This window comes from Gadus morhua, chromosome 2 (assembly GCF_902167405.1).
Source record: "Gadus morhua chromosome 2, gadMor3.0, whole genome shotgun sequence".
Lineage (NCBI taxonomy): Eukaryota > Metazoa > Chordata > Actinopteri > Gadiformes > Gadidae > Gadus > Gadus morhua.
The window spans coordinates 24,660,313-24,683,544 of NC_044049.1; the positions used below are offsets into that span (position 1 = coordinate 24,660,313).

At 46.1% G+C, this 23,232-nt stretch overlaps 1 protein-coding gene across 1 annotated transcript; it reads right to left on the bottom strand.

Annotated features, from left to right (window-relative positions):
- Positions 1-1,028: 1,028 nt before the first annotated feature.
- Positions 1,029-11,786, bottom strand: LOC115557234 (uncharacterized). Its single transcript, XM_030374901.1, has 2 exons — positions 10,933-11,786; positions 1,029-1,211 (listed from the first exon to the last, which is right to left on the bottom strand). Exons 1-2 carry the CDS (start codon positions 11,395-11,397, stop codon positions 1,029-1,031), a joined length of 648 nt encoding a protein of 215 aa, XP_030230761.1. The 5' UTR covers positions 11,398-11,786.
- Positions 11,787-23,232: the final 11,446 nt, after the last annotated feature.

Sequence of the window (23,232 nt, forward strand, 5' to 3'; positions counted from 1 at the left end):
TTGGCTCTTCAACGTTAGTTGAATAAATAAATCTCGCTGCCAAGATGTAAATTTCCTTTTCGCCACACGGGGGCAATGTCGACTCACTTCTACTCTCTCTCTCTCTCTCTCTCTCTCTCTCTCTCTCTCTCTCTCTCTCTCTCTCTCTCTCTCTCTCTCTCTCTCTCTCTCTCTCTCCCTCTGTAGTTTCCCCAGCTCTCCTTATTTAAAGCGCCTGCCTAATGCCCTACTCCTCCTCCTCCCCCCTCCTCCTCTCCACCTCCTCCTACTATTACACCCCCTCTCTCTCCCTCCACTCGCCAGCAGCACCTCGCAGCAGCACACGGAGCAGGGGAGCGTTCACGACCCGCTGTTGGCATTTAGCGGACGCGGGGCCGCTGGCAGCTTGACCCGCGGCAGGGGGGGAGGAGGAGGAGGAGAACCAAAGATGGTCGGCAACCCGTGTGCTCGCAAGCTGGCCCGGCGATCCAAGTCTGCGCTGATCGCAGCACTGAGCGTGCTGCTCATCCAGACGCTCATCGTGTGGAACTTCAGCACACTGGACTCGAGCGAGGACGGCGGGAAGGGCGCCGACAGGAGCCCCGAGAAGAGGGACCACCGAGTCGGCGGAGGGGGGGTCAACAAAGCCTACAGCGAGTACCCCCGCAGAAGTTCACAGGGGTGTGGGGTTCAGTAGGCTAAGAGCCTGAGGGACAATGCTTCCCGTTTTTCATACATAGTCGTGTCCCTAATCTTGTACTTTACAATGATTGGTGCTGAGTGTGGCTTGTGAGAATTTATGTGACTTGATTCTGTTTATTTTATCATGGAGCATTATCTTAAGAGATTTTAATCTCAATGAATTTCTACCTGGTTAAGTAAAGGATTGATTGATTGATTGATTGATTGATTGATTGATTGATTGATTGATTGATTGATTGATTGATTGATCCTGCTGGTCCCGGTGCCGAGGGCCCTGTACCGCTTTCCAGAGGAGGAAGGGTAAACAGTTGTTTGGATGAAAATTGTCCTTTGCGATGCTGCAGGCCTTACGCTGGCACCGCTTTGTCTGGACAGTCGATGGAGGGGAGGGAGGAAGCGGTGATCCGTTGGGCTATTTTCATCACCCTCTGCAGTGGTTTCCGGTCAGAGGCGGAGCAGTTAACGTACCACACTGTGACACAGTTGGTCAGTATGCTGTCGATGGTGCTGCGGTAGAAGTTCACCAGGTTCTGAGGCGGCAGTTGGGCGCTGGTGAGCCTTCTTGATCAGGGCGGAGGTGTTGATGGACCAGGAGAGGTCCTCAGAGATGTGGACCCCCAGAAACCTAAAACTGGTGACACGCTCAGCCTCCGTTCCGTTGATGCAGAGGGGGGTGAGCGTTCCACCTTTAGACCTCCTGTAGTCCCCGATCATTTATTTTGTCTTCTAGGGGTTGAGGGACAGGTTGTTGTCTAAACATCACGTAGTTAGGTGCTGGACCTCCCCCTGTACGCTGGCTCATCGTATAGACATAGTATTTGGGTTCCAGAAAATATGTTTTTGAAGCGGTTTGCTGGAAATAGATTTTAGGAGAAAGAAATCTCGCCTACCGCTATTCCCCCCTATTAAAGTCCCTTCAGAATGCGCTGTTTCTGGTGTCTGTAGCTTTAATGCAAATTAGCTCCTGTCCATTGACCAATGAGCTGTCAGACTGAACCACAGCATGGAGGAGAAGGGATTGTACTCCGGGAGCTTGGACTTGCCGCCGAGCTCCTCGCGCCGGAGCAGTTCAGCTCCCGGAGTACACCTGCCAGAGCAGCCGGAAAGCTTCGGCGGCAGTTCAGCTCCCGGAGTACACCGCCGGAGCTGCTGGACGGCCGGTGGCGGCCGGACGGCTTCGACGGCGGCAGTTCGGCGGGGGTAGCTCAGCGGAGTGCAATCCCTTTCTCCTCTATGTCTCCTCCTCCGGACTGCGGCCGAAGCTTCGGCGGCAGTCCGGCAGAGAAAGGGATTGTACCCCCGGAGCTGGGCTAGTGGGGGGAAGTGGGAGGTAATATTCAACTGTGCTCCCTTCCTACGTAGGAGTGGGCGCCGAAACTGACTCGCTCGTTTGGTAACTGTAGGCGGGGTGCTTTCAGAAATGCATATCTCACTCAAAGGATCATGTACAGACTTTTTCCAAAGTTTGTATGCGTGTGGGAGCATCAGAGACCCAAATCAACATCCCAAATCCCTGGAAAAGTGTTGTTTTCATAATGTGTCCCCTTTGAAAACAGCAAAAAGCAGAAAAGAGTACCTGGCACAAAAAATGCCCCCTTGCCTGGACATTATCCCTTGCAGAGTAATCAAGGTGTGTGCAGACCAGCTGGCAGATGTATTCACGGACATCTTCAACAGTTTGTAGTCCACACATGTCTCAAAAGGAGCCCATTGTCCCCGTCCCCAAGAAAACCAAAACCCTCAGGTGAAATGACTACCGGCCCGTAGCACTCACATCATGAGGTGCCTCGAACTGCTGGTCAAAACCAACATCACCTCTTCACTGCCTGACTCCCTGGAACCACTACAGTTCGCCTACAGCAGGGATGGGCAACTTTCATGATAAAGAGGGCCACAATTCTTCATCATCACCATCAGAAGGGCCATGTGACTTCAACCCGACGTAAACTGAGAGAAGCTACACATTTTTGAATTAGTTGGATATGATTTCCTGTATTCTGGTGCATTTTGGGGATGGCCACTACCTACAAAATCTTCCACATTCATAAACTATGTATGGTATGTTGATTGAACCAACATACATTTATTTCATGATTTCAATGCTCAAACAGCCACATTTATTTTTTTATTTTTTATTCTATTAAAGGATCCCCATTAGCTTATGCCATAGCAGTTTGCTAATCTTCCTGGGGTCCACATAAAATCCACATTACAAGTAATACTATTAAGTGTATTAAAATACAGTTCATAGGCCTACAAACACAACTATAATAACAGTATACATAATACATCACAAAAGTTCAGCAATTATTAATACAGTATAATGAATAACTAAAACAGTACAGTTTAAACTAGAATACTTGATAGTAATCCTAGACAACATGAATGAAAGCATACATTGTTCCTACAAAAAGCAGCGTCCATATGACCACTAAGAAAAGTGCACCTTTATTCTCCTTTTGAAGGATATTTTGCTTTTTTCTTGACGGATATCTTGAGGCAATTCATTCCAAATTTTACTTGCCCTGTAAAGCACTGTTCTTTTCCGAAAATTGGTTTTTGGATGAGCTTGCACAATATCACCATTGCTAGCCTTTCTTGTATTGTGTTTATGCACAGTATTACAAAGAACAATTTGCTCTTTCAAGAACTCAGGTCTGTGTGTCCGCAATGTGTTGCCAAGAAATGTCACTGTGCTTGAGGCAAGCCTATTTTCAACACTAAGCCATGATAAACTAAACTGCATCTTACGAATGCTAGTTCTTGACGAGCAACCAAGAATAAGCCTAGCAGCCCTGTTCTGGACAACTTGTAGTTTTAATAATACTGTTTTTGTGGCTGAGGCCCATACCACTGAACAGTAGTCCAGATGGGATAGTATAAAAGATCGACACACTTGTTCAAGAATATGAGATGGTACATATGGTTCACATCGTCTAGTCATATGAATGCCAAAACCCATTTTTCTAATGACGTTATCAATCTGTTTTGACCATGTCAGATGGTTATCAATGACCATGCCAAGTAATTGTACCTTCTCCACTTGTTTAATTGGTACTTTGTCCACATACAAGTCTTATTTTGGCCTAGCAGACAACCTGTGTCTAGACCCAAAAATAATTGATTACTTAGTATTTTGATCAGTGCAAAGGGCTCACATACATCATCATTCAATGATGTCACATAACTGAAAAACAGTGGCCCAACATTAAGTGCAACAACTCAATGGACTCAAATCCAACAAGCGTGATATTCACTTCAGGGCAGTTGTAGTAGTTGTGGTGGCGACTTAAGTGATGACTGATATCGCTTCTAAGCAAACTAGACACATGGGTTTGCCTTTGAATTCTATGAACAGATACTCTGATTTTCTTCTTTCTTAAGTTCTCTTTAACTCGATTCTTTTTTTGCTTTTTTTTTATTAAATAAAAATTATGTGCGGGCCTGACTGAGTGAGGATGCGGGCCGTATGCGGCCCGCGGGCCACCAGTTGCCCATCCCTGGGCTAGACGGCTAAATATGTCTCTTTCACCTGCTTGTCGTTGAAATATCGCAAATCTTATTGTAGATTCCGCAAGTTCAATATAGATTATAGGTCAAAAGTCGAATGATTCGATTTCTTACACTTTGGGCCGTTGTTGGCCGTACACGCTAGCATTCTGCTAATGAATGCTGATTGGTCAGGGACGGACTTGCGACTGATTACGACCAGAGACTCCTCTTGACGGCATCTGAAGCTGAAGCACGATCAGAAACATTCCGTCGAAGTTAATTTTTTGTGTACTGTATTTATATTTTCCTGCAGGCCCTTTTATTTTTTATATAGCCTAGTTATGTATGGCCAAAGTACATGGGCATAATGGAATTTCTTCCATTTCTTGTGTTCAATGTTCAACGTGTTATATACATGGTAGGTACGGTATGACCACCTTAAATAATACAGTCAATGTCCCGCTCAATATAATTTCATCTGTCATTGTCTATTTTTCGAAAATAAAGATAGTTTAAAAAATAAATGCCTCGTAAATGTGCAATGATAAACTGCTCTAACAGTGGAAACGGATTGTCCGTCTTTTCGTTTCCCAAACACAGAAAAGGGTAACGTTCTTGCTTGCTCCTGTATGAATGGTCCTAGGCTACCTGAGGCTGCACCTGGTAGGGAAAGTTGCGCTGGAGCCCGGGTAAAATCGCGAGTGTCGAGACTCAAGCACTTAACTTACCTTAACCAATTGTTCCATACAAATTGTTTGTTAACGATTTAACAACTTCAACATCTGCTATTACTCTAGTTCTTTTTTTGTAGGACTTACTTGGGCTAATGACCTTGCACAGAGCGAAAACCATCTACACCACTGGTCATTGATTGCTATGCATTCACTGATCTTTACAGATGGGTTTGTTTTAAGCCATTGAATATAATTGCTCTGCCCTGCAACACATTATAAGCTACGCATGTTTGTTAAATGAGAAATATGGTCTGGGTCACATTGAAACAGTAATTATCCAAACATTATACCAACATTGCAACAGGCAAGTTTATTCAAACATCACAATAACAAGAACACAATAAGAACAGTAACTAATAGTAAATAAACTAAAAAATTTACTTTTAGTTAGTAAACTTTTTTTAAATAAAAAAAGTGTTTAACAACACTAAACATACAGAACAGAGGCAGAACAGAGGCAGGGAAAAAGGACAGAGGTAGAAGACTTGTCCGTTGTCACAGCATCAATGTCCAACTGTAGAGATCAAGAAAAGAAGAGGCATGAGGAGGAGCACAACAGAACACTGCTCTCTAGGAAATTGTTTACTGATGTAAACTTAGTGGATGCAGTCTTAAAATTATGATTCTAATCCAGGTTTCTATTTCAGGAGAAAGAAATGGCTCATAATCGTTACTAAAAAAAAAGCTTTATCATCGGCACTAGTGAGTATTAAAAAAAAACACTCTGTAAGTTACATACATATGTAAAACATTCGCGCATTTCTTTTTTGTACATTAGCTCACTAAAACTCGGGAACTAGTAAGCAAGAAAAAGCCTTACCTCCAACAGCTGGTATTATCGTTGCGGGAAGTGCTTCAGAAACTGCCGTAAAGCAGTACCTCTGACAGTATGACAATGTGTGACGCCATCGTATTTTTTTTAAGACCTTTTTAGAACAGATACGTGACCTTAAAAAATGCAATATTCAGCTGAGTTTATTATTTTAGCCCCACCTTTTGAACGCAACTTTCAAATTACTTGACAAAAAATTACATCGTGAGAAAGGTGGATTCTGAGGATAAAACCCCATAGGCTCCCATTCATTCTGGACTCGCCTACGAGCGCCCCGCGTGGACAGAGATTATTACTGCAACCATTCCAGAAAACCGGAACTAACCAGCGAGTGCCCATTCTCCTCATATTAGACATTCTCTGGTGTCACCATGATGAGGTCATGGATCTAAGTTTGGTTATGATATGTCCTCATCGTCATCCGCTTATCTGGGGTCGGGTCGCGGGGGGAGAGGCTCAAGCAGTCATGTCAAAGGGCTGCTGAGAAATTGGCTGACTTCCTGTTTGGCGGCTTTGCCGGCAAATTTGGTTGGCTGTAGCGGCCAAACGGTTTTGAGTTTGAAACATTTTTCATTGTTTTATATCAAGCATGGCCTGAAGATCATGTGTACCAAGTTTCGAGATGATTGGACAAAATGTGTGATAGGAGTAGCATTTTGAAGGTCTTTGACATAAACCAAGATGGCGGAATATCCATCATGGCGCAAAATGATGACATGGGTGCGTTGAACTCGGCTTGGCCAAAGGATTCCAATAATACCTTGTTTGTGGATATTGGATAAATGAAAGTTATCGTTATCTCTCAGGACCGACCAGAAGGGGGCGTTCCTTTGTGAAATACCGCAAGAAAGCTGGGAGATTTCTCCCCTTGCAACTCCTGCGGTCGCTGTAAGAGGCACCTGGAACACACCATTAGAGGCTGAATACGATATCTAGTCAGTGTATCTATGCTGTGTGTATCTATACTCTATCTATCTATGCTGGGAGGTGAGCTAACCGTTCTCCTGCTGCTAACGCTAGGAAAGCCTCAGTAAAGTCACGGCCGGTGTTAAGGTGCGGCCACATGCGTTACGCGCGTTAGATTATGCGCGTAACGCGCCAAACCTGACGCTTGATCATTGTGTGTCACAAAAACGGTTCAACACGCCTAACGCGCCTACGTTCTATGCATTATCCCGTTTATTACAAGGCTACTTGCCAAGACGAAAAAATAACTTCACATGGTGTGTCTTTTTGCAATTTATTCGTTACCAGCATTCGTAGTGTTGATTAGTAGAGAAATAGTCCGCCAAAGACGTTGATGTTGCTTAGCAACCAAAGACGCTGGGGTTCACAAGTTACCGGAGTACTACCTATGCAAGTGCAGCATTATTCTTCGAAGAAAGTAGTCCAATCCGGATCGCTTTTAACTCACTTTATTTGTCAAAGTATTTCGGTATGGTAACTACGGAGCAAAAGGAGGGGAAGTGTGTCGAACACGTGCTGAGCGTCTCCCAGCTGATCAAAACTCTAGCCCGCGAGTCCTGAGCTACCTGAAGATTCTGGCGTCCCACCTCTCTGTAGAGACTGTTATGGTCAAATCCACGTGGCCTGTGTGAAGTGGCCGTGGCCGGTGTGACGCATTAGCCTCGGCTTCCTCACTTGTCTGAGGTGCTGCCTTCTGTGGATGGAGCAGCTATTGCAGCTGTCACGTTAAAATTGTACTGGGGGCGAAAATTGTACCGGCCTACGTCATCAGTTGTTGACAACTTGACAACTGATTTGATTGGGTTGTCCGTTGCCGGGCAGGTTTCAAAAAACATTCGGCTCATGTTTCCAAAGACGAAATAACATAATCCAGATAACGGATCGCTAGATAACACTTGTTTTTACTTTATATTTGTATTGTATTGAATTGTTTAATCGAATTTAGCTAGTAAACTGAGTGTTTAAAGCAGGTTTCAAAAACCTGTCATGCTCAATGAAGGAGTGCAATGAACGAGCATGAAAGTTTGCGGATGTTCAAGAACCTTCCTACGTCATTCGACGCGATCTCCCGTTGCCAGGCAGGTTTGGAATTTGTCAACAACTGATGACGTAGGCCGGTACAATTTTCGCCCCCGGTACAATTTTTTTTTTCCGTTCATTTTTGCAATGAACGAGCATGAAAGTTCGCGGATGTTCAAGAACCTTCCTACGTCATTCGACGCGATCGCCCGTTGCCAGGCAGGTTTGGAATTTGTCAACAACTGATGACGTAGGCCGGTACAATTTTCACCCCCGGTACAATTTTAACGTGACACAGCCTTCAGTAAGGTCCTGCTCCCCTTGTGGCTATGTATAGTATTTACGGCTTATATGTTTGGTCCTGCTTCCTAGTGGTTATGTGAGGGTAATACAGCTTGTGTGTTTGAATCTGCTTCCTAGAGGCTATGTGGCCATGTTCTTAAAATACGTAACACAAGTGAATGGAGCGTTCCATTGCATTGAGAAGACCCGTGTAATATAATATTTCTGTTTATGGCATAGATTTCTCCTCAGATGAGGCCAATAAAGCAATGATTAGGCCCGGCCCGACCCGGCCCGAGGATAGTGGTGGGAAATATTGGCCCGACCCGGAGTTTCACCACCTCCTCATCGTTTCAGCACACACTGAAACGATGACTTGGTCGTCCATGTTCTTTCTGCTTCTGTGCGTCCTCCGTCTCTCTGCCAGTGACATCGGGTTAAGCTCAACGCTGATTGGCTATCGCGGCTAAGCGTCATGCGTAGGCGCGTCGAAAGTTACATTTTTTGAACTCCATGCGTTGGTGTGTTGGGCGCGTTTTTTAGGTGCGTGAAACGCGCCTAACGCTCCTAACGCGCTGCTTTAGCGCGTGTAACTCATCTACGCGCCTTAACCAAAAGTTCCCTATGCAAAAATGCCAATTTCCAAAACCTCTAACACGCGTAACGCGTTCAGTGTGGCCGCACCTTCACACCGAATTCTGCGACCCACCGAAAAGTGTGACCCCAGGGGGCGCTGTTGCATATTTTTTGCAATATGCGTGAGTTTGAAGCGTAGACAGGCATGACAAAAACATAAATAAAACATAGGATCTCCCCCCAACCAATTACCTTTTTATTAAAGGTGCTTGATAAATACATTTGTTTTGATTTGATTAGCATTTTACAGACCCATACCATTGTATGGGTCTGTAAAATGCTAAAATACGCCTTTGTAAAATAGGGCGTTTAGTACGGTCCTTCACCGTTGCTTCTTAACCCATAAAAAGCTACAGTCAGTGTTAAATTACGCTGATTTACCTTTGATCATTTCCTATTATAGGCTACTCTGTAAAACGCTGTTTAGAATTAATGTTAGTATCAAGAAAAGAAAGACCCACCGTTGGGGGGAGATCTTATGTTTTATTTTTGTTTTTGTTATAATGCAAACGTGCATGTTGCAGAAAATGTACAACAGCGCCCACTGGGGTCACCCTTTTCGATGGGTCGCAGAATTCGGTGTAACACTGGAACCGGACTGAATATCCATTGAATATCCACTTAAAAATAATTCAACGCGGTATGGTACCCAGGCTACATTAACGCTAATAAGCAGAATAAATCCTAAATCCGACTTTTCTTTTATAGACTCAGAGTTCAAATTAAAACGATGTAGGTTTTTTTTTGGTCAAATACATGCTACTGCTGCCTGAATGCAGTCAGCCAGTAATGGTTCCTGAGGAGACAGAGCAATTACTGACAGTGTTGCCAGATTGGGCCAGATTGTGCGGGAAATCTGGCCCAATCCGGAAACACTCAGTGACTGCTGATCTCAATGCACTTCTGCAGCAAGGCGGACGTATGGAGGTAGATTTGTGTCTTTATTATGCAATCAAAAATAATAGGTTTGAGAGCAAAACTTTCCACACTGCAATCAAAAAATAGATTTGAGAGCAAAACTATCGACACTGCAATCAAAAAATGTTTTATTGCAAGATAAATTAATGTGATAAAAAAAATATTAATGGGAATCCAAAAGTTTTGTTTGAAAACCCAAAAGTTTTGTTTGCAAATCCAAAAGTTTTGTTTGCGAATCCAAAAGTTTTGTTTGCGAATCAAAAAGCTTTGTTTGCGAATCCTAAAGTTTAGCTTGCGAATCCAAAAGCTTTGCTTGCTGTTGAGCTGAATCTCGTGGGCGGGACCTACACCTACTTATCTTTTTTTTCAAAAACATTTTTTGATTGCAGTGTCGATAGTTTTGCTCTCAAATCAATTTTTTGATTGCAGTGTGGAAAGTTTTGCTCTCAAACCTATTTTTTGATTGCAGTGTGGAAAGTTTTGCTCTCAAACCTATTATTTTTGATTGCATAATAAAGACACAAATCTACCTCCATACGGACGGACCATGTGTTGTGTTAGTGAGAACATTGTTTTGTGTCAAGGAAAGCTTGTGCGTTGTAGTGTTTGAGTCACCCCTCAAATGTTGCTAAAGGTTAACGGATAAAATATATCAGCTGTAGTGCTTTTAGGAAAAAAAATGCATTATCTAGGGTTGTCTGAAAATATTCAGAATCTAGCAACTCAATTAATAAATTGGCATCAGAGATGCCCCTTTCCTACAGCTCCACTAGGTGTCGCTGTTTACCAACATTAGCCACGACAGTGAAAACAAACACGTTGGTTTCACAAACGTTTGTGGTTATCTACAAAAAAATAGCAATTTCTTGTCTTTTATACATCTGCATCCACCAACACACTAATATTTTCAATGTCGTAGTTGACATGCAGTACAAATGTAGTCTCCAGAGTATGGCCTAACTCATCATTTATCAGGTAGGAGAGTGGTTTGTTGATGTATCCAGTTATTGGCTATAACATTAGTGAAATTAAGTCTTATGAAATAGAAAATACACTTGTGGGAATAAAAACAACTTGCAATTTTACTCAAATTTTACTTGAGGTGCCATTATTTAGAAAGTAAAGTGTTAAAGAAAGTTTCAAAACCACGTTTTTGTAAGCAGTTGTATATTTTACTGTAGTGCTTGCTGGTCTTCCTCCTACAACATTCACACTGATTCACATTGACACCATCGTTACGCTTATATTAACGATGGTGGCTCTCGGAGGGGTGCCCCGACCCCTCCGACCCCTCCAAACCCTCCAACCCCTCCAACCCCTCCAACCCCTCCAACCCCTCGGACCCCTCTGGGTCGGAGAGATACATTCGACTATCTTGATGCGGCTGGGGTCCCACACGCAGTCCTCCTCCGTGCCCCCTGGCGTCATACCGCAGTTCGGGGGACACCAGGCAGTGTCGAAGACCTCCCTGTTCCCGAGCCAGCCACCTTTGTGCCAGTTCTTCTGGCGAGGATGGCCCTGGTAGTTAATCGCGATCACGTTCCCCACGTTGACCTCCACCCTTAACACCACCCGCTCTGAGTCAGGTAGACTAGGGTCGATGGGATACCTTCTGGCCTTGTTCAGGTCACGGCTGAGGTAGACACCACGGCCCAGCATCCCGCCCGCAGACTGTACGAAACCATCGCGCTGGATGGCAGTTGCATTGGTCCGCGTGGTGCCGTGGTACATGACGTAGGTCTTATTGCAATTTGGCTTTCCATGGTCAGTTTGCTCAACCCCAAATAGAAGCTGAAAGACATCTTCCACCCAGGATAACGGTTGCTGATGGGACATTTCTGAATAGGAATGTGCCTGCAAAACATATCACATTTAAGTAATTGAAAGCAAATGGTGTACTTCAATGGAAGCTATTCTGACATCATAAATGTGAAGTATGGAGTGACTCAGGGCAGTTGCCTGGGGCCACTCCTTTATTCTATATTTACTAATGACCTTACACGTGTATTAAGCAAAGCTCATATCTCAATGTATGCCAATGACTCCACTATATATTTAGCAGCAACAGTTGATGATTTAAATGTGAATTTAGCCACTGAGATGACTAAGGTGGTAGACTGGATCAATAACAATAAACTGATCTTGAATGTGTCTAAAATTAATTGCATAGTAATCGGTACAAATCATTCTTTGAGTCCAAAGTCAAAGCTTAATCTCACAATAAATAAAATGTTGATAAAGCAACAAGAAGATGTAAAACTTCTAGGAGTCATCATTAACAATAAATTATCATGGGATAAACATATGCAAATGGGTGTGACTAAAATGGGAAACGCCATATCAATAATCAAAAGGTGTGCTAAATATTGAACGCACCAACTTGTTAGGCAAGTGCTACAGGCTTTGGTTTGGAAATATAATGGTTTGGTTTGGAAATACAGCTGTTCCAGAATAAAGCAGCAAGAGTAGCTCTTTCTTGTGGATGGAGAACTAATGTTATTGAAATGCACAAATCATTAGGTTGGTTAGATGTAAAAACGAGATTTTGGTCATTGTCATAATAACAAAATCACCCCATATTATTTATAGAAATTTGTTCAGTTCAGTGGCACATAATTATTCAACAAGGCATGCAGTTGGAGGTTGTTTCACTTTACCAAGATCCAAGACAATGATTCAACATTCAGTTATATAATGGCCAATGCAGAAGTGTAACTCACTCCCTTATCATATTACTCAATTAAATCTATATAGCTTTAAAAGACAACTTAAAGTCATTATCTAAATATCAACTTTAATTGATGCTACTGTCTTATTGTTTTGTTTTGTTTTGTATTTGTTTTTTGATGTCAACCATGTTTTATGTGAAATGTAATTGCATATTGTCTGTGTGTTCTTTTTGTTTTATGTTATGTATTCATGTAATGTATGTCATGTCTGTTATCATTCTGTGTATTTAGCGAAGCTGCTTGGACCCCTATTGTTTCTGTAACTTTTTTGTTTTTTTGGGGTTGATACCAATACCCCCCTATCTTGGATACCAGCCTGAACTCCGCCCACAAAATATTTGGTCTGAGAGATTCAGTCTGGAATTGAGCTCGTTGGGAGGTATTAGGTCAGATCAAAAAGTGATCTGACCAATCAAATTGTAAGGGCGGGCTTTATACGTTGATGGACAGATGATACACATTAACGTAATCAACCACGTCACCAAAGAGCACTCAGCGCTTTTACTTTTTTTCCCAAAAATGCTGACCGTGTTGCCAATTTGTCCGTGTATCCTTAAATTCTTTTTACAAAACAGGCATAATTCGTTTATGTCCATCTTCTTTTTCTACTTCTTCGAACGTGCGCTCAGTTGAGTTAGTTTGAGAATAGCTGTGCTTCGCACAACATACGTCACATACTACGTTGCTCTGATTGGTTTTAGGTCTATCCAATTGAGCGAAGAGGCATTTTCCTTCCTGGTTCCGCCCTATAATCACAGCCCAATGGTTCGGTCTCAGACTCATATTCTGACTAGAATTATGAGTATGACATCGCCAGGCTAATACCCCCCACTACCCATACACCCAAATTGTGGTACTGTACCCAAAGGTGGCGCTATTTAGAAAAATTATGAACTGGCCTTATTTCTCCTTACTAGATTCTCCTTGACTCAAAATTCTTTCATAATATTAATCTCAAAAGTCAGATGCATCTTTTTCACCCTGGTCTTCTGCTTCTGTTTACTTTTCCCACAATTTCATAGAAAAGCCAAATTCCACAGTCTCAACCCATTTTGCCTATATGACCACTTTGTTAATATATAACTACCATACGGCTATCATTAGGTGTATACCATTAACAGCGCAAATTTTCAGATCTATACTCTTTTAAGGAAGCCCTTAATTCTCTTGTGAAATGTGTGCTTGGAGTTTTCTTGATGTTGTCTGCTTATCAATAGAAATTTTCACCAAGTGAATGAGGCTTCATGCAGTTCAGGAATGTCAGTGGCTCAATGGGATAATGTCTTGTACTGGTGTTCCTTAGGTTGAGTGTTTGAATCCCAAATAGAGCATTATGAACAAGCTGAACATAACATTCTGTCATTCCCAGTCATTTTAGAAAAACAACATTGAACAGCACATATCAACTGTGCTATAAAGTACACGGCTATAATCAGGCGGCACGTGTTTAGGATACAAACACAGCATTCCACCACAGCGTCACAGACAGGCGGCAGCCACACACCTCAGCACAGAGACCTACTGTCGTCCACATCTCTCCTGCTGAGGTAAGAGTCAAGTCAAGTCAAGTTTATTTATATAGCACATTTTAAAACAATGGTAGTTGACCAAAGTGCTAAGAGCGGAAAGCTGTGATATCCCCAGAAATGCTCTGGACAGAGGACCACACAGGACCACTGTGTGCGCGTGGGTGCGTGCATGTGTGTGTGCGTGCTTGCGTATGTGTATGTGCGCGCGCGCACACACAGAGCTGCTGATGAAACTGGATAAAAAAATTTACTAATGGCCCTAAATGTTAAGGGTTCCATGGCATGCTACTTTATGGATGCTTTAATATAGATATTAGTGGGCCCCTAACACAGTATTTGAAGACGTTCCCGAAATCCAGCCGTGGTGCAGAATTACAGCCACTACGAACCACTCGCACATTGAGCTTTCCCCAAACACGCCGTTTTGGTGTCGGTAGCTTTGATGCAAATGAGGGTGAGAGAGGTGGGTCAAGGAGGAGGGTGGGGGTGTGGCCCTGAGCAGCTTGCGGCCACGGTACCATGCACTCTGTTTACAGTGGATGTATCGCATGGAGGAGAAAGGGATTGTTGCCTGTGGTTCTATGTCGTATAGGCTTCGCCTTTTAAGGCTATCGCTATTAGGTTATCCCTAGGCGTGAGCCGTAGCACAGAAAAAATTGTAATCCCCACCCACCAACAGCGTGGGCCTCAATTACGTCCGTGTGCGGCGTGCCTCAACGACGTCCGCATTTCGCAGATGTAGTCGGGCGCCGGCGGACGTTCTGCCCCCGTTTTCTTCAGCATTCCGAGCATACTGAAAGATACGAACATGGACTCCAGGACGGTCACCATCTGCAAGCAGTGTAACACGGGTTACATCTTGCCTCACGACGGCCATGAAGTATGCGAGGGCTGTCTGGGGCATGACCATGCCCTCTTGGCGCTCTCGCCGCTCTGCCTGTTGTCGGCATTGTAAGGCGCTGTCGGTGGAATACCGACAGCGCAGGGCCGACACTGCCGCCGCCATCATTGAGGGTGCCGACGACTTCACCGTCCCGCTCGACGACGCCCTCTCCGTCCTCGTGGGCTCGGAGTTGGACGACTCCGCCCGCGGCGAGGAGGGGGCGTCTCCCCCGGCTTCCCCTTCCGGATGGAGGGGTCGGAGCCCGGGGCAGCAGCGTTGCCCGTCTCTGCCACCACCTCCCTTCCAGTGGTTGGGGCTTTGGTGGCAGAGCTCCCGGGCATTATCGCCAGGGCAGCCGCAAACCTTGGCCTTGCGGTGCCCTTGCCTCAGGCCCCCCACCGCCCTGGCCAGCTGCATGTCACGAAGACGGAGGGTCTGACGGACTGGGGTTACAGGGCGGTACCGCCGCTGGATCCCGCTCTGTGTGCTGTCTTTGGAGTGAAGCCGGGGCTCGGCCGCCGCCGCCCCACTCCCAAAGACCAGCTGACGGCGAAGCTGACGGACAGAGCGCATCAGTGCATGATGCAGCAGGAGGCTGTCATGAACAACATCGTCTTAATGGCACATGACATCTCCACCATGGCGGCCGACCCTCATCGTCTGGCCGAACGGGCAGTCGACGTGGCGAAAGCCGCCGGCGTCATCCTCTGCCTCTGCTCCACCGGTGCGGTGACAGCGGCCCGGACGGCGGCGTGGCAGCACCTCATCCAGAGGATCCTGTGGTTACAGCAGACCCCAGGCGCCGACAGCTCCTCCTTCTGGCCCCACGGCTTACCGGCCTCGCCCGGCTTACAAGCCCCGCCCGCCTCAGTCTCAGGCTGCGGCGAGCGGCCAGCAAGGGCCCCGGGCAACGGGCTCATGGGGCAATGCACCGCCCCATAAGCGCCGGCGAAGGCTGTGATGGGGTGAGGGAGAAGCGTGCGACGGCGAGGAAACAACGGCTCTTATAAGAGCCACCCACCTCTTTATTAAAGACGGCTGTCTCCTCCACACACCCCAGTTAGCGCCGGAGCCTATCGGCTCGGCCATAACTGTTTCACACGCGTCTCCCGCTACATATGGACAGGCCGTCGATAAACCTTGTATTATCGATCGAGCCAGCCTTTCATTGCCTTGCCTCAAAAGGCAATCCCGCCCGGCTTACCAGCCCCGCCCGCCTCCATCGCAGGCCCAGGCGAGCGGCCAGCAAAAGCCTCGGCTAGTGGGCGCCCTGCCCCACAAGCGCCGGCGACAATTACGGGGCGAGGGAGAAGCGTGTGACGGCGAAACACACCTCTTTACTAGAACCGGCTGTTTTCTCCCCGTGCCCCAGTTAACGCCGGAGCCTACCGCCTCGGCCATAACTGTTTTGCACGCATCTTCTGCTATGTATGGGCGGGCCGTCAATACACCTCGTGTCATTGGTCGAGCCAGCACTTCATTGCTTTTAAAAAGGCGACCTCGCCCTGCTTACCAGCCCCGCCCGCCTCCATCGCAGGCGGCGGTGAGCGGCCAGCAGGAGCCTCGGGCATTTACATTTCCGGCTATTACGGGGCGAGGGAGAAACGTGTGACAGCGAGAAACACCTCTTTACTAAAGACGGCTGTTTTCTCCCCACACAGTTAACGCCGGAGCCTACCGGCCCGGCCATAACTGTTTCACACGCATCCCCCCCACATATAGGCAGGCCGTCAGTAAACTTCGTATTATTGATCGAGCCAGCCCTACATTACTTTCCCCTCACCACGTCATGCCTGGCATGACACGTGGCGAGACGACCGCTAAAACGAGCTCTCTGTCTACGAATGACACGCAGATCGTTCAGTGTCAGCAGTCTGCCGCCCAGTCACAGTGTTATTCCTCCTCGCGTCCCAACGCTCAGGAGAGAGGACTACACTCTTGTCACAAGCTGAGCAGGCAGGGCATGCCTCTGCTAATGACACACACACCCAGCCCTTTCGGGCAGAGCTCCCCATGGGCTGCGGGGAGGACTCCTCCCCTCGCAGCGGCGGCAGGGGCTCAAGCGTGGCTCGTTTCCATGACAGCCGCATCAAAACAAGGGGCTGCACAGCCGCTTTCAGAGCATTACTCAGAATGGCTGAACGCATGCACCCTGGCCAAATGGATGGACAGGCTGATCAGCAAGGGTCACACCCTGCAGTTCACCTCCGTTCCGCCGCGATTCAACGGGATTGTGGAAACAACGCTGTCATCCAAGGATCAACAGCTGTCACTTTTGGCGGAGCTCCAGCAGCTTCTAGCGAAAAAAGTGATTTCCACGGTCCCGAAGGGAGAGGAAATGCAGGGATTCTATTCCCGTTATTTCCTGGTACCCAAGAAAACAGGAGGGCTGAGACACTCGATCTAGCCCTATTCAACAAATGCATTGCGGAGAGGCTGTTTCACATGTTAACAATCAGACGAGTGTTACAGTGTGTAAAGCCGGGCGACTGGTTCACCTCAATAGATTTGAAGGACGCCTACTTCCACGTCACAGTGATCCCCAAACACAGGAAATTCCTGCGTTTCTAGTTCCAAGGGTCACACTACCAGTACAACCGTCTCCCGTTCGGCTATTCTCTAGCCCCACGAACATTTTCCAAGTGCGTGGAGACGGCTCTCCGGCCGCTTCACGCAACGGGAATGAGAGTACTGTTCTACTTGGACGATCTGCTTTTGATGGCTCGCTCCAAGGAGGAGGCAGCTATTCAAACAAAAAAGCTGTTGATTCACCTGTCGAATTTAGGCTTCACCATATATTGGAAGAAGAGCTCCCCCCTCCCCTCACAGAGTGTGATGTATTTGGGGGTAGAGCTGGATTCAGCTGTAATGAGAGCAAGGCTCGCACAGCAGAGGATGGAGACGCTGTGGTCTCTCCTCCGCCGCTGTTCCCCGGGCAGCGTCGTGACAGCCCTCACTGTCATGAGGCTGCTGGGCATGATGTCAGCCGCTCACACGGTGGTGCCGCTGGGGCTGCTTCACATGAGGCGGCTGCAGAGATGGTTCTCTCGCCTGCGCATCGACCCGGTGCGCCAACGGCGGCGCATAGTGACCATTCCCCTATCAGTGGGCCCCGATTTGACCCACTGTGGTCTGTGAGCGTTCGCTCACAGACCATGGCTGAACACACTCCTGTACGCTTTCCCACCCGTCCCTCTGATTCCCCAAGTCTTGGACCGAGTCCAAGAGGAGCGGCTGTGTATGATTCTCATAGCACCGCAACGCACGAGTGCACCGTGGTTTCCCTGCCTCCAGCGTCTGCTCTCGGGGCCGCCGAAGGAACTCCCTTGGCGGCGGGACGCTCTCTCACAGGCAGGGGGAGCAATCAAAGATTACCCAGAGAGGTCGTACGGACCATCCAGGGTGCCAGAGCTGACTCCACCAGAGCGTGTTACTCGGCTAAATGGGCGGCTTTCCAGAAATGGTGCACGGAGAGGGGTTGTGATCCCATCTCCTGCCTTTTGCCGCGTGTGCTCTCTTTCCTCCAGACGCTGATGGAAAGAGGGCTGGCCTTTAGCACGGATAAGACGTACGCGGCTGCTGTTTCATCATGCCACGAAGGCTTCGGGGATAAAACTGTTTTTAGTCACCCCTTAATGAAGCGCTTCCTAAAAGGTGTTTGGAGAGAGAGATCCGTGATGCGCTCTCTCACTCCACAATGGGATTTAACACTGGTGCTGTGCGCACTGGTTAAAGCCCCATTTGAGCCTCTTGACCGGGTGCCCCTCAAGTTTGTGTCAGCCAAGACAGCTTTGCTGCTGGTCCTGACGTCAGCTAAGAGAGTGAGCGACCTGTCTGCACTCTCTGTAACCCCTTCTTGTCTTAGAATACAAGGGGACGGCAGTTCGGCCATATTACTAAGAGTATTACTAGCTCGTTCAGATCGAGAGTAATAACACTCAATGGTTTCTCTCTCCCTCCTCATCAATCGGAGGAGGAGGCAACAGCCCATCTCTTGTGCCCCGTACGCGCGCTTGCCTGTTATGTGAATCGCACGGAGGCTCTGCGCAAATCACAACAGTTATTTGTGCATTACAGAGAACATTCCCAGGGCCTCCCCCTGACGATACAACGGCTGTCACATTGGCTGTGTGATGCTATCACACAGGCTTATGTGTCAGCGGGGGCAGAGCCGCCTGAGACTATCAGAGCTCACTCCACCAGAGGATTATCGTCCTCTGTCGCTCTGCAAAGAGGGATGCCTATGGAGGATATCTGCACAGCAGCCTCTTGGGATTCCCCATGCTCTTTTATTAGGTTTTACCTAAGAGACATGTTGCGCCTCTCTATGACGCACTCAGTTCTAGGTGCTTTGTCAGAGTGAGTGTGATTGTGTGACTATTCCCCTCGCATATTAGACAATGTGAGGAGGAGTCAAATATTCATGCTGAGAGCTCTTGCGTCTTATCAGACACATTGGAGGTGGTCGTTGATGACGTGCCGTTAGACGCATGATGTATGTTATGCTACGTCTGATGCATGATACTAGCGCGTATGTAGCTGTGTTTCCGGTACTGATCGGGACCAATGAGGCATAGACTACATCGTGCTTCGCCCTTTAACCCAATAGCGATAGCCTTAAAAGGCGAAGCCTATACGACATAGAACGATAGTAACGTATTGTAACTCTAGATTCTATGAGTATAGGCGCAGCCTTTTAAGTGTCGGCCTCATTGTCCTTTAAATAGCTGAAGAAAAGCTGTTTATTGGGAGCAGAACGTCCGCCGGCGCCCGACTATATCTGCGAAATTCGGACGTTGTTGAGGCACGCCGCACGCGGACGTGCCTCAGTGCTACAGCTCACGCCTAGGGATAACCCAATAGCGATAGCCTTAAAAGGCTGCGCCTATACTCATAGAATCTAGAGTTACAATACGTAACTATCATTGTTGACCGCGGTGAAGAACTGGCACGATCGCCGGTACGGGGAGGTCTTCGACACTGCCTGGTGCCCCCCGGACTGCGGCATGACGAGGAGCGGCATGGAGGAGGACTGCGTCTGGGACCCCAGCCGCATTGAGATAGACAGGTGTATCGCTCCGATCACGAGGTCGGAGGGGTCGGAGAGGTCAGAGGGGTCGGAGAGGTCGCAGGGGTCGGAGAGGTTGGAGGGGTCGGAGGGGTCCGGGGGGTCGGGGGGGTCCGGGGGGTCGGATGGGTCCGGGGGTCGGATGGGTCGGAGGAGTCAGATTTTTAAAGATCATGTTTTTCATCGTGTCATTTCCAAAAACATTTTATAAAAATAAATTTTGTCTAAAAAAGTTTGGAGTCTGAAGTTTGGTCCGAAGCATAACGAAGGAAAACAGTCGAATAAGAACGAGAATGTTGGTTGGTGATTAGGAGGAGGTCACAAGGCATTTGATGTAGGTTTTTCGTCACTTACAGCTTTAAATACGCTATTGTTGTCGTTTGTTCTGATATGGGATGTCTATGCTCTCTATGATGAAGTCGTCCTTATCGAAATGGGCACTGCAGACACGGTGATCCTTCTGCATCAGCATCTCGATTGGCGTCTCAATGTCCATAATCAAAACAATAAGCCACTGGTCTACCAGAGATCGATCATTGTACCGTGATGGCAGTCTATGGAAGGTTTCTGGGTGTAACCTTTCATTTGTTTTCCGAAGCCGGGGAAACACAAACACGAATCATCTCTCTCTCTTGACTTCAAGCAGTAGATGGGTCGTCTTCTCCGGTGCTTGAACTGTCCTTCACGCTATGCGCTAATCACGTGTGCAGTGCGTCATCTGACAACAACGTGCCATGCTTGATTGTAGCGAACAGATATTTTGTAACTGTAACCTACATATGCAAGTCCTTTAATTTACGTGTCAACACTTGCTATATATTATTTATAAATATGAATTATATAAATTGGGGGTTAGAAACGTATACTTCCATGGTCGGTAAACAATGCGAGTGTACTCGTTTGTGATGCTACAATGCTACAATGCTAACAAACGAGATGCTAGAAAACAAGAATATTTCTGCATCCGGTATGTCACAGACTAGGGCGTGTCTAGGCGCCCATGATGCGTAAGAAAATCTCTCCTTGATGTTCCCCTGCGCCACTGAGCAGCTTTCATAGGAATGAATGGGCGGATATTTTTCAGTCCGTGGTCCATTCTTTTTATGTCCAGACGGAGAACCAAGCGAAAAGACTACAACCAAACGTGAACCCCCCCCCCTTTCCGTTTCCGGCCAACAAGCAATGATTCTAGGAGGTATTCTAGTCCGCTGAGCTATGAGCCAGAGAACTAACGTTCAATGAACGCGTTCAGGCACAACACTGGATTACAGGGGTGCACCAGTCCAGTACTATACTAAAACCAGCTACCCAGCTTCAGTCCAGGCTTGTCTTTTTACACAGGCCTTTCTGCCAGTAGATGGGCAAGCACTTCTGGGTAGTTCTACTGACATGTTGGGAAAAAACACTTTCCGGAGAACGTTTCAGCTGCAACATTAGCTTATTGATATCCAAGCTTTGGATATGAGATAGGTTTTTGATATTTGCGATGTGTGAGGTGTAAAAAATAGCAGAAATCTACACTGGAAAAAACAACAACATGTGACTGCAATGCAAAAATAACATTTTTTTTACTAAATTGTGGCAGGATATTTGACAGAGAAAATAATTGTACATTGTCGTTCACATTGTAACTTAAAAATAAAACAGATTTCAGCTGAACAAGGAAAGAACACTTCAAACCTTGAACTTTTTTCTGCATTTACCAAAGTGAACCACAAAATGTCATGGCTTCTTGCACTGCCTTTCTCTGTCTTGCTTTGAACAATAAAACCCAATTATTAATGTTACTTTCACAAAAAGTAATGAGTAATAGTGCCTCTTAAAGTTAACACGATTTTAATTAAATACAATCAAAACACAACTCGCAAATATGGGTTCTTATGGACATAATACTGAACATAACTAAAATAAGCTGTTGTTGACAAACAGTGCTGGTAGAAAGTATGTCAACCTCTTGAGCCTAATTGGAATTTTATTTAACCATTATTAATTCATTTTTATCAATATTATGTTTTACATTATATAACAGGTGTGTGTTTATCTATTAAAAAAAAAATCTCCAGAAATCAATTGTGTAGTTAAAGATTCAAATAAAACAATTATTTGCTTACTTGTGTGCAAAAGTTAGATAACCTTGAGCTGCATTGCTTAAATCAAGCAGGTAAACACAATCAGGTGGGACACATTTAGTGATTAACCTGAATGGGTTCACTTTGGTGAGCCTAAACCTACCTGGTTTGATCTGTTTTATCTAGTGACGCCCAATTTCTTCCCTAATGATCTCTCATTACATTGGTCCATTTCATCACTACATTTGTCCCACCTGATTGTGTTTACCTGCTCGATTTAAGCAATGCAGCTCAGGGTTCACTTACTTTTTCACACACAAGTGGGCAAATAATTCGTTTTAACAATTGTTTTTCGGAAAATTTAAATGTGGAATTTATAAACACATCTGTTATTTCATATAAAAAATATAAAAAATATATTTTTTATATGAAAAAAAAAATATATAATAATGGTTAAATTAGAGGTTCACATACTACCAAGCAGCACTGTAGCCTTGTGAGACCAAATAATTTAACATTGTCATCTACATTGTAACTTCAAAATAAAACATGCTCTGTATTTATAGTAAGTGAACCACTAAATGTCACAAAATAATTTAACATTCACAAGATAATGCTTTAAATATATAATTTAATGTCTAATACATCTAGATTATATGGAACGTTCACCTTTTGAAGTAAATTACAAAAAAGAGCTTTTCCCTGATATTCTAATATTATGAGATGCACATGTGCAGTGGCGATTTTGGTTTGGAAACTCTGGTGGGGCCCATGCAGGAAAATATTATAACGCAATCCAGAAATACCACATATTACTACCATCACAACAAAAACAGTAGCAAGTGACAGAGGGGACCAAAATTGCAGCTGAATAATGCCATCACTCAAACGCGAATCTGACGACATATATTATGCCGCTTTTCCACCGCACATGTAGCTCGACTCGACACGACACGACTCGACACGACTCGACACGGTAGCAGCGCGGGTCCTTTTCCACCGCAAATAGTACCTCCGGGACGTGGGCGGGGTCGGCTGCGCGAAAGGGCCGTGACGTATTTTTGTACGCGACGCAAACAACACCTACGTAACCCACACATGGACAGAACCCACATAACAACAATGGAGAACATCGATGCGATGGTATTCGTGTTCGTATTATTAGCTGGCATGTTGAAGAAGTGGAATATGTCGGCTGCGGCGCTGCTATGGCTGTTACCAGCATGGTTGCCATGTCGCTCTCGTGACTTCGTCACACTCTGGCCAATCAGTGGCCGGCCGTCTGCCGACGTCACCTTTTAGCATCGGCTCAGCCGCTTGGAACCTAGAGCGAGGCGGTACTAGAAAAAGCAGCCACTTCAGGTACCAGATACCATGTTTTCGCGGTGGAAAC